The sequence below is a fragment of the Nanorana parkeri genome, unplaced genomic scaffold (assembly GCF_000935625.1).
Source record: "Nanorana parkeri isolate BGI_ZX_2015 unplaced genomic scaffold, ASM93562v1 scaffold220, whole genome shotgun sequence".
Taxonomy (NCBI): Eukaryota; Metazoa; Chordata; class Amphibia; order Anura; family Dicroglossidae; genus Nanorana; species Nanorana parkeri.
In genome coordinates, this window is record NW_017306488.1 from 1,232,819 (window position 1) to 1,244,996 (window position 12,178).

A 12,178-nucleotide genomic window follows, 5' to 3' on the forward strand; every position below is an offset into this window, starting at 1 on the left:
AAATTGGCCATAGGCGACGCTTGAAAAGCTTTTACCGCTCATCAGTTTAGTGTACACGGCCCTAAAATTATTGCTCTCACTCTGATGTTTGCAGTGATATGTAACGTGTGGTGTTTGTTTTCTCAGGTAGGCGCACCCGACGCGTGTTTGTGTGTGGGGGCCTTATTTATTTTTTTGTGTTTTTTTTTATTATACGTGACTCATTTTTTATTTTATTTTTACTGTTTGTATTTTACATTTAACTTTATTGCTATCACATAGTGGAATAACAAGTCCCCTATGTGATAGCCAATATACATTGACAGGTCCTCTTTATGGAGACATCAGGAGTCTCTAAGACCCCTAATGTCATCTGGGGACCCCCAAAGAAGCCGATGAAGCAGAGATCTGTTTCACCGGCTTCTTCTCTGGGTATAGCAGCCAGAGAAATGACAAGTAAAGGAGGAAGTGATGTAATACACATCTCTTCTGCCTTTAGAGAGGAGGGGAGATCAGCTGTGGGAGAATGCTTATCTCTCCCCTGTCCTCAGTATAGGCAGCCGCTGTGCTGGTTCCGGACCTGCAGGGGGGACAGCGGAGCCCGGGATAGCTGGCAGCGGCGCTAGTGGGGAAGGGGGTGAGGTGGAGGGAACAGCTGCACTTTCTATACATACAAGCAAAGAGGCCAGAACGCTTGTATGTCACAGCCGGTATCGGTTGTTAAAAGAATTTTGCAGGTTCTGCTCACAGAACAAAAAAAATCACATAAATGCACGTCCACCCGCCGGGATACGTCCGCCCGCGTATTCACAAGCGTTGGATGGCAAGTGGTTAAAGAGAACCAGACACCAAGGGGCATTTGTAAAACTGATTCTCCAGCCTTAAGCTGTTATAATTGTGCAGCCTTTTAATTCTGAGATCAGTGCAGGTAAGACACTCAAAAACATACCATATAACACAAGTTCTGTCAGGATTACATTAAAGAAAAATAAAGGCTTTCATCGTTTTTCTCTCCAATATCATGCACAGAATGTCCATTGTCTTGCGCTAATGTGGGGTATTAACAACCGAACACTGAGTTAATATTTCTGTTCTGTCAGGGAGAGAATACAACTAAATAACAGCACACACATATCCATTTGAGGTGCACTATTATAATAAATTGAACTACGAAGGTTGTGCATTTTCTTGCTTCTTGTCAGCATATGCATAGGGTCCTATGTGTCTGTGCCTCCTCGCCTATTGAGAATCCCACCATGCTGTGCTCCATTGTGGTTGTTTTTTCTTCTCTTGCTGCTCGTAGCAGTTCTCTGCATATAAGAGAGAGGGCTGCAGAAACATTGCTGCCAGTCCGTGCAGAAGTCTCTAGATATGGAGCATTTAGAGAGTTTGCTATATTTTGTGCCTCCTCTCGAGTGACATCTCGCAGATCTCGTAAGTCACTTTTGGTTCCCAGCAGTAAGAAAATCAGAGGATGAGGCTGGGCTCGCTCCGTCACTTCCTGGTACCAGTTTTGGATGTTCTCAAATGTCTTCCGTGAAGTGAGGTCAAATAAGAGGATAATACAAGCAGCATTTCTGTAATAAGATCTTGTTACAGCCCTAGAAACAAGACAGAGAATAATTGACTAATAATGTAGAGCATAATCTGTACTTCATTCTTTCAATATCTTTTTTTAGTTTAACAATACAGGTCAAGTACGGACATAAGAAAAATGTGCCAGAGGTACACAATAGTTTATCATGTAGAACACTGGACATTCATGGAAGTCTGTACAGGCAGAGAGATCATTGTACCTAGGCAAATGGATAGGAATATAGCAACAGAGACCCTTGTTGGGGAATGAAGTGGAAGCAAGTGGATACCCATGTGTGTGAGTGCAGTATAATAAAGTAAAGCATAGGTGTGCCCACGTGAGTAAGACCTCTGTATAAACCGGGGGGGATCGCTGAATTAAGGGGGCCCACTATGGACACAAGGAGAAAACGAAAAGTAGAAGGAAATCAAGGAAAAGAGTAGAAGAAGAGGGAATGGGTGGTAGGGGAAGGTAAGCCAAGAAACCATGGAAGGTAAGGAGTATGGAAAAACTGGAGATGGACTGGTGCAGACCAAGGCTGAAACCTGATCCCAATGTTGACCTTGGGTCTCAAATGGGCCATAGAATGTCAATTGGATCTAGCGGAAAATAATCCTTTATCCAAGAAGTTCAAACCTTTTAAAATTGATAATCTTGTCCTGAAGGAAAGCCACACATTTCTCATTCAGTAAATACCTTACCACTTTCAGTTTGACCTGGGCAGCTGTAGGGATTCCAGACCTCCATGCCCTGGCTTAGGTCTGTCTGCAGAGGTTAAAAACAAAGGGTTTTCTTTTTTGTACAGCCCATTGGTTGGTGATTGAGCATGGCCTAGTGTAGGCTCTTGAGGATGCATTTTCCTGAGACTAATCTAGAATCTTACATAAGCATTTGCGTACCAACTGTTCCGCAACCTCCAAAGCAGAGGTTTAAGGTGCCTCCAAGGAATTTCGACAGTCTATGAACCAACAGAGTAGCAAAGCGTAGTTGGTTTAATTGAAAGTAGAGTTCAGGGAGCCATGTTCAGTGGTGTCCCGGATTTGTGACCATAGTTCTGGTTCTAGGGAGGTGCCCATATCCCTTTGCCAGTGTGAAACGTATTGGTAATCCAATTCCAGTAGTCGTTCAAAAGGGTTCAAGAGTTAGAGGTGACTCCATATGCTTAAAAAGTAGGTTGGACATACATTTCTGATTTTAAAGCAGAATGTCTCCGAAGGTGGAGCATGATACGTAGATTTCAGTGAATGGAAACTTTCCCCATTTTTATAAAGTTATAAAGACCCTTTTTAATTTAACAGGTGAACTTATGTGTCTCCTTGAACCCTGGGAAAGATGAATCATTGCGAGTTACAGCGACTAGGGGGGTGTGGGTAGAAAGCAACTTTCCTGGGTATTTTACATCATCTCACGTTTTTAGTGTTTGATTATTGGATTTGTGATATGTTTACACAGTTGGTGGGGTGTCCGTAAGACTGTGTCTATCCCTAGTGGCGTTGTATGGGTAGTCTTGTGTACGTTCATCATCTATAACCTGATATAGCAAACTATTCATGGTTCAGCATATGTGCACACCACAGATCATGGTTTTACAGCTATAGAGCCGGCGGATCACTTGTATGGGCGGTCGGCCCGTGTCCCCCCCTCCCGTTGTCACGCTAATCCCGGGCTCTGCTGAGCCCGGGACCAGCATAGTGCCTCTGTCACAGGGGATCAGAGGGAGGTTGGTACCCGATCTCCCACCGGTCCCCTCTCCGGTGTCAGAATGGGGAAGTGATGTATATTACATCACTTCTGCATTCTCGTGTCACTCTCCAGCTTCAGACGCTGGAGAGAAGCTGATGAAGCAGATCTCTGCTACATCATCTTCTTTGGGGGTCCTAGGTGACATATTAGGGGTCTTGGAGACCCCTGATGTCTCCTTAAAGAGGACCTGTCACATCTTTTTATATCACATAGGGGGGTTTCTTAGCCCCCCTATGTAATAGCAATAAAGTTAAGTGGGAAAAAAGTAGTAAACAAAATTAAAGATTACATTTTTTTAAAAAGTTACACATAAAAAAGAAAAAAAAACAATTTTTTTTTAAAGTCCCCACCCCTACATACACACATGCAAACATGCGTCGGGTGCGCATACCTGCGAAAACAACGATTGCGCCCATTACGCCGCACATGTTACATGTCGCAGTGAGAGCAATAATTTTAGGGCCATCAATCACTGATAACACTAAACCGATGAGCTATAAAAGTTTTTTAAGCGTCGCCTATGGTCAACTTTGGGTGTTGTGGTTTATTGCGATTTTGCGAGTGCGTGCAATTTTTAAGCTTGACGTGTTTGGTGTCTATTTCCCCGACGTGACCCCGACTTTTATATTTTACCAAAAAATTGGGTGATAATAAATCTTTCCGAACACAATGTAAAAAAACAAAACTTTTTTTTGTGAACATTTTCTGTAATTTTCCTGAAATATAGTAAAAAAAATAAAAGCCCTATGTGTCCCCAAAGAATGGTATAAAATTAATTTCAGTACAGCGCTGCATGACGGAATAAATGTCAGTCAAAGTACCGCACGGCTGAATACTGAAAAATGGCCTGGATGGGAAGGGGGTCTAAACACCTGGTCTTCAAACAGTTAAAATAGGCCCAGCCGCCCTAAACAACATATAGCAATCAATCGGCCGGCCCCGCCTGGGTGTCAGGGAAGACACACAGGCTGTTTCGGAACTTTGACAGTTTCTGTGTTCGGCCTGCGCGGCTGTGCCCTTTCATCTTAGGGCCCATGCCAAGGCAAACCCAATGCCTTGGTTCCTTTACCAGCGTAACGCCAGTGCGGCTGCACCCCTCCAACTTTGGGTGCACGCCAGCACAGGCTCTTGTAGAACGGCCAATAAGAAGAGAACTGGGATGTGAAGTGATGTCATCTCCCTGCCTCTCCCAAAGCTGCACGCCACTGTAGAGAGGTAAGACAGGGCAGTCTACATGCCCATTCATAAGTAACACCCTACATGTCAGACATAGCACAACTGAGCCATACAATGCAGACACGGGGATCACATTAAAATTGTAAGCACAGTTTACTTTTCAGCACATGTAAATATGAACATATTTTGTGTGTACACCAGTTATTGTTTTTTCCACTTATAGTTTTGCTGCTAATGGCAAAATAAACACATTTAAATAATTAGTGAGTTGAACTTATTATTAGCACTACAACTATGAGTGTAAAAATTGAAGTTTAACTAACACTACGGTGCGCTATTGTTCATCGGCACCCGGTTGTCTGATGGTTGCAAAAATGGCACTCGGCGTGTAAAAGGTTGCTGACCCCTGTCCTAGATTGATCACTTCTCCTGCCTTCTCCAAACTCTTCACCCTTTTGTGAATAACTCAGATGACGCACCTCTGGAAAAAAAGAGGCGGCAGAACTATGGAGTGTCTGGTACCAGTGTGATATCATTAGCACAGGTTACAATTGCAGAAAGCCCTTGCTCAGCTAAAGTGTAACCTTTCACTAGCAAGTGACTACTCCTGTCCATCGCGTCATTTACTAAAGGGACTTGTCCGGAACTATATACGGAAGCTGCCATTAGTAACCTGTTTTTGAGGATGCATGCTCCATGACTGTCGTGTTTATATTCTTAAATACCTGATGAGTCACTGGGCTAAAACAAGTTATGTCAGGACATGTGCTATGTGTATATGATTGTTTCAGGTCCGTGACTCACTAATAACAAAAAGCATGAATCTGAAACCTGCACCTTAAACAACAGGTCCAGTAATGGCAGCTCCCATATTTCCAGCCTGGTGATTTACTTTATGTGCAACTAAAGCCAAAACTTTTTTTGTAGTTTTAGAGTAGAGTGGCATTAGAACAGCCATCAGGTTTTTATTGCTGTCTGCATCACTGTTAGGGAGATTCACCATTCTAGTTGTCCTGATAACTGTTATAACTGGAAGTGACAGAAAATCCCAAATTTCGGGTTGTCCCCAGAACAGGAATAGATGGGAAATCTTCCAGTGGGGAGAATAGTTCTGATGACCCTGCTAACCACCAGGGATTTCCTCTCACTTCCTGTTGTGGTTATCAGACATCTCCCCAATAGGACACGGATGGCAAAGAAGCTGAGAGGTGTTATATCCCTCCCTTACTGTATTCAAATCTAAAATAAAAAATGTTTTGGCTTCAGTTTTACTTTAACAGAAACCTATCATGAAAATAATATACAGATTGCCAATTCTAATGCTACTTGTCTCTGACTTCAATACTTTCGAATACTTTGACCTAGAAAATGGATGCGATTAAAGAAGTTCTTTATCTGCATACTCATTCTAGAAAATTATAGTGGCTTGGCTCTCATACCAGTGCTCTGGCTTCAATTCAAATCAGTTCTGTCAGCACTTTGAGCAGTGTGTACAGCAACTGTTTCACAGCATTTGGAATCACGCAAAGCAACCTTCAACTCTAGCTTGGGTCCATATACTGAAATCTTAGTAGGAGCTTCTAGCAGACTTCCTACACGTTTTAAGTAGCATTATAACTTTGAGAGAGCACGCTAGCAACTTGTTTAAGGTGACGGCACTTTTATTAAAATTCCTGTTTAACACCCCTAAACTGAAGCTGAAGGTTGCGTTAAAGTAGGGGCGCCCACAATTTTTCATCTGGAGATCTGCTTTTCAAATGACGAGCTCATTGAGATCTACCAACGAAAAAACACCTGCATTCAGGGGCGGGAGGGGGCGTGGCGGTGCATTGAAGTCAATGGCACTGCAGCCAGGCTCCGCAGGCAGGCCCCTCGCCCACAGTGCGATCGCCTGCATTAGTGCCTGTGTTCCAGTCCAGTGCGATCCGCAAAAAATGCTGCAAGCACTATTTTTGCAGATCGCACTGGACCGGAATGCAGGCACTAAGGTGCCTGCGTTCCGAGTGCGGGCGATCGCAATGTGGGCGATGCCATTGACTTCAATACAGCTCCACACCCCCTCCCGCACCTGAACGTAGGGAGTCGGCCGGCTTACATTCCAGTGCGCCCTACAGGTCCCGGCGTCCTGTCCTCCCATGGTGCTCGTGTGGCCGATGTTGCACATGGGGAGAGGTGTCCTGCTCCTTTCCATCTGCAGCGTCTGACACATTCAGCCGGCAGCCGCACAAGCACCACAGGAGCATAGCCGTAGACCAGCTCCTTTTGCATCTGAGGCAAGAAAAAATAACTTTTTTTAATTTATTTTTTATTTTATTTTCATTATTTCTTATTAAAATTTTCGTATTTTTAATTATTTTTTTTTACTATTGGGGGGGCTTCGGGGAAATATTAGGGGTCTAAACAGCCCTCTGATATTTCCCTTTTAAAAAAGAAAAAGAAACAAAGTCCTCAATCTCTTTTTCTGCAGCCTCTATTCTAAATGAATTTTTCATTCAGAAACGATTTACTATCAAGCAGTTTCTGAAAGGGGAGGAGCCTCTGTACAGAGTGCTTCTCACCATTCAGAAACTCATGAATGAACAGGGCGTGATGTAAACATCCTGTTCATTCATAACTGGGGACACATAGTACTATGTGTCCCCAGCTATTTACAAACACTGGAGTGATCAGCTGATCGCTCCAGTGTTTGACCTGCACAGGGGACCGGTACATATCACGGATATGTACCGAGCCTCTGCTGCTCGGCCACGCACACGGGGGCCCAGCTTCTCCTCTGGATACCCCCTGCTCTCCCGAGCAGAGGCAGCGGGGGATCCGACGAGACAGTTCCTGGCCGAGCGTTTCTCTCTCTCTCTCCTCACCGCTCGGCATTAGTTCTGTCTGTGACAGCGGCTCCGTCCTCCGCTGCCAGCGGTTCCTTCACTTCTTCTCGGATCCCCGCTGCATACAGATGGGGAGAGCAGCGGGGATCCAGAGAAGACCGACCGGCGGGGGGAGAGGACATCGCGATCTACCATTGATCGCTACGCCATCACTGGTAGATCGCGATCGGCCTTGTGGGCAAAGCTACTTAAAGCTTTACAAAGCCTTTGTAACAGCTTGTTGTACACACTGCGCTTATGTGTGTACAAGGCCTCAAAAAAACTGTATTAAGAGTAGGCAAGAGCTCAGGTTCAGATCAAACCCGGTCAGAATCTGTGCTCCTCCAAACCCAGAAGGAGCTCCTCGCAAACATGGATGGAAACTGCTTCCTTGCCGTCCAGTAAGTAAAGGGATGGAATGTAGTGACATCGTCGACATATGGCTAGATGCCATATAACATTACCTTATATGTCTGTGTGGTCATATAAGGTAAATGATGTCAGCACAAGCATCTCACCCCTTTGTTTACTTGCAGGGCAAGGAACGCCTGGCGTGCAGCTAGTTAGGTGGGAGTACCCATGGAAGTTCCTTGTTTGGAGGAAACATTGCCTGCCCTGCTGGTCTGCAAAAACATGCAGGTGATGAGTTCTGTCTTTACTCGTTGCATATTTGTTACAGGTCAGTGACTCAGAAGGTAATAAAGTCAGAGGCTGCCAAGCAAAGACATCTTTTTTTAACACTGGCAGGTTTTATATCTCAATACATTTTTTAAATCTAAATTAAGGCCATTCTAGGCATAGACAAATTAGATGGCCACTTAGAGCACCACTGGCTGTTACAGGGCATCAGTATGGACTGAGGAATGGCAAGAACCCTTGGAGTTATACAATGGTATCATTGGTGAAGTGTACCGCACTGTGTGCTAATTGGACTCACGTCTGTAGTATTCATTATACGATTGTCTTTGCCCTTATCCAATATTTCCACATTTACTATGTGCAGGAATGCTGTGTATTGACTTCAAATAGCATGTGATGTAAAATGTATGTATCCAAGCCAGTGGTTTCTAACCATTTTTCAGTCATGGCACACTTTAAATGTATGCAAAAATCTTGAGGCACCCCAGTCTAAAATGTAATGGATTTTAAGGGGGGACACCATGCAAGTTACCCCTTCAAATCAGGAACCCCTCCTCACACCAGGACCCCTTCCTTTTACCTCTGATGTCCCTCTTTTGAAGGAGGATTTTGAGGAAGCCATAAGGTGCCATGGTAGAGGAAGGTGGATCTAAGCGTACAGATGGCTTGAGTCAGTCTGCCAAAAAAGCAGTAAAAGAAAGGTTGGTTTGCTTCCACCCGCTGCGAGTCCCTGCTCCTGTAGCCTCCTTGCGATATGTGGCAGGGGTATACCAGGAGGCTGCAGGAGCAGGGACACATCATTCTTGCCTAGGCCAAAGGGGGGCTGGAGTAAAAAAAAATATAGACAAAAAAAAAGTTGGCTTTTTTAAAAAGTGGAGGGTTGCAGTGGGGTCCATTTTTGGGGTGAAGGTCTGCTTTAGGCATGATGGAAATTATACTTAGAAACAAGGACACATTGATAAAAAAATAGTTGAAATTAGGCTTAAAAACATTTAGAAAAATCTAATTAATGACCCAGAAAAAGCATGTGGTGGTCATCAAATCACCAACTCATGAAGAAAGCAGAAGGGATGGTGAAGCTTGGAGATGACACCTTCAAAAACATGCCACCTCCCTTACCCTACGTCTATCTTGGCGGGTTCCTTTTGATACTTGCATAGCTTTTGACAACTGGTGTTTTAGTTAGGGCTGCGGAAATTAACGATTAATTACTCGATTAATCGTTAACATTTTTGATAGATCGATCCGGGAGTCCCGTCGGAGATCCGGTGACGTCACGGACATCGACATCACCGGACTCCTCTCCCCTTCCCCAAGTGGCTCAGTCGGCTAACGAAGGGAAGGGGGGAGGAGTCCGGTGATGTCAATGTCAGTGACGTCACCGGACTCCACACGTTATTATTCTGAGTTGCCCCACTCAAGCGGCGGCCATATTGAGTGGGGCACGTGAGTCATTTCCCAAAGGCAATGGAATCCAGTGACATGACATACAGTGATGATGGATATGTGCAGAAGGACTCCACATTGAGAAGGTCATTCCAATGTTCTGCCTGTATGTAACATAATTAGACAGTTCAAACTGCTCTACACAATTCTTCCCTGCTATACACTGAATCTGCATTGCTTGTGATGTTATAGCACCAGTCTTATACAGACTTATTAGCGAAACCTAATCATTTGTAGATGTAAAGAATTGGCTACAGCATGGATTCCTAGAAGGAATTATAACACACGATGCTAATCAAAAAGGTTTTACTCTAGAGCCGGGTAGGCAAACTTACGCCTTCCAGCTACGGTGAAACTACAAATCCCTTTAGACATGGCAAGACTCTGACAGTAACAGACATGACTTTCAGAGGCAGATGCATTATGGGATTTGTAGTTTCACTACAGCTGGAGGGCCAAAGTTTGGTTACCTCTGCTATAAAGGATGATATATCATTAATGGACATTGACCCATAGCAACAAATCAGATTGTATCAGTTATCCAGCAGTAAGAAGAATGAAAGACTGCTTTCTGTGGGTTAAAGTGCAACTGAAGCCAACTTTGTGTTTGTTTTGTTGGATAGAGTGGAGAGGGATTAAACCACCTGTCAGGTTTTATTGCTAAAGCAGAAATAGCCAGAACTCCTCAAACACTGTGGGAGGAAATTATTTGAAACTGGAGCAGTTGTCCATACTAACCAATCAGCTTCTCTCTGCAGTTTGTTCAGTTAAGCTTTGAAAATGAAAGATAGAAGCTGATTGGTTGCCATGGACAACTGTTCCAGATTCTGTCTGCTCCAGTTCAGATAAATTCCCCTTCATGTATTAAAAACTAAGGTGTAAGTACTGGAGTGGGCAACTTCGGCCCTCCAGCCCGTGGGGTAACTATAGTCATATCAGCACAGGCAGCTGCTATGGGGCCTGGGGGTAGAATGGGGCCCCATTAGGTTGTTGAGGCAAATTAACCATACAAGAGAACGCAGTACTGTGTCATTTAGGGCCTGTTCACATGAGATCAGGTCCTGATCAGGTGCTGATCAGCAGACGTGGAGCTGCTGATGCAGTGCGTTTTTGACGCGTTTTTGGTCCGGATGCTGACAGTTAATTTTTTGTCAACGTTGATGACATCATAATAAGTGGAGCAAGAATACCATTTTTTCTTTTTTTTCTCGTGCGTTTCCGGACCTGACAAAATGTGACATGCAGTATTTTTTCTGTCGTAAGCTGAAGGGACTGCGCACGTGAGAACTGGAGCCCATAAAACACATAGGGATACATTGGGATGCATTTTTAGTGCAGGAGCGTACGGATCAGGTCAGCACAAAAAACGGACGTCGTGTGAACAGGCCCTAAGGGTTGGAGTCGTTGCATTTGATAACAAAGCCTGCAGTGTAGGAAAGCTGACATCAGATGCACCAGAGGAGTCTTTGCGATCTTGGTGCGGTTAGTCAAAACTTAGAGAGAGGTTGTCCCCCCTCCCCCAATCAAATTTTTGCCTTGTGATCTGTGGTTACACCCCTACCTCCGGCTGTGCTTTATTTACAAATCCCAACATTTCTCTGCAAGTCATGCCTGCAACTGGCAATGCCTCATGGAACTTGTAGTTCCACAACAGCTTAAGGGCCGGAGTTGCCCACCCTTGTGGTAATAGCATATATTTGCAGCAAGTCTGTGTGGAAACCACACTGCCCAGTCAAGGCCCCTCTGTATAGTAGTCCCTAATCTACCAAAACTCCCATCCTGGGACATACACAGCAATAAATAAAGGCAGAGGTATCTATTTCCTGATTCTTTCTCTTTCACTGTCCAATCACAGCCTGGGGTAGGTACAAGACCCAGAAGTGTTACAAAAATGCAGTAGAAAAACATATTTTGCCCTGCTTGTGCTATTTTTACCCTACCTGGTTGTGCTCTGATGCAGAGTGTGTGAATCTCAGGATTGGATGGACAGAAAGACAAATCCTTTGGCAGCTAAAACAGCTGATGATAGATAGATAGATAGATAGATAGATAGATAGATAGATAGATAGATAGATAGATAGATAGATAGATAGATAGATCTGTGTGTTTAGCTTTTTGCCTGGAGTTCAGCTTGAATTGCCACACATACACAGTCCACACAACCGGGCTCACCGATATCGCTCCTGACCAGCTGTATCCCAGAACTGCAGCCTGACTCTAACTCCATCCTCTGGTTCTTCGATCCGGCAGCAGAAGTCTACCCCCACGGTGGGTCCGGTGGTCTCTGTAAATTCTTCATTAGTATATCTCCTCAGGAGAGAAGTCTTCCCCACTCCAGAGTCCCCCAGCAGCAGGACCCGAAACTGAAAGTCCCATGCACATGCCATGTTGGAGCAGTGACCATATAAGTGGAATCTCAGCTGTCCATTTGTCTCCCTCCTTTGTCATGTGTCTCCCCTCCCCGGTCTCTCTATTTGGTTCGGGCTTTTATTGCTAAGTTGCTTTCAAGCTTGTACTCGTGGTTGGCATTCCTTTGTCTTGCTCAGTCAGGTTTCTGCAGGGAGTTTGCAATCCGATATGCTTTCTGTTTGGTGAAAGCATCCTACTTTATCTACCAATATTGCTGAAATGTCACATGACTACTAGCGGAGGAATCTTTGTTTATATCTAAACCTTAACTGGAGGACATTTAGATTGCTGAAGCAATGTGGTAAATTAATGAAAAATGCTTTTTTATAAAATACTGCTTTCACTTTTA

General features: G+C 44.3%; 1 protein-coding gene across 1 annotated transcript; it reads right to left on the reverse strand.

Moving 5' to 3' along the window:
• Nucleotides 1–1,167: 1,167 nt before the first annotated feature.
• Nucleotides 1,168–11,877, reverse strand: RAB42 (RAB42, member RAS oncogene family). The gene is made up of 2 exons (XM_018555980.1): nt 11,593–11,877; nt 1,168–1,580 (listed from the first exon to the last, which is right to left on the reverse strand). Exons 1-2 carry the CDS (start codon nt 11,805–11,807, stop codon nt 1,178–1,180), a joined length of 618 nt encoding a protein of 205 aa, XP_018411482.1. The 5' UTR covers nt 11,808–11,877; the 3' UTR covers nt 1,168–1,177.
• Between the last annotated feature and the right edge of the window lie 301 nt (nt 11,878–12,178).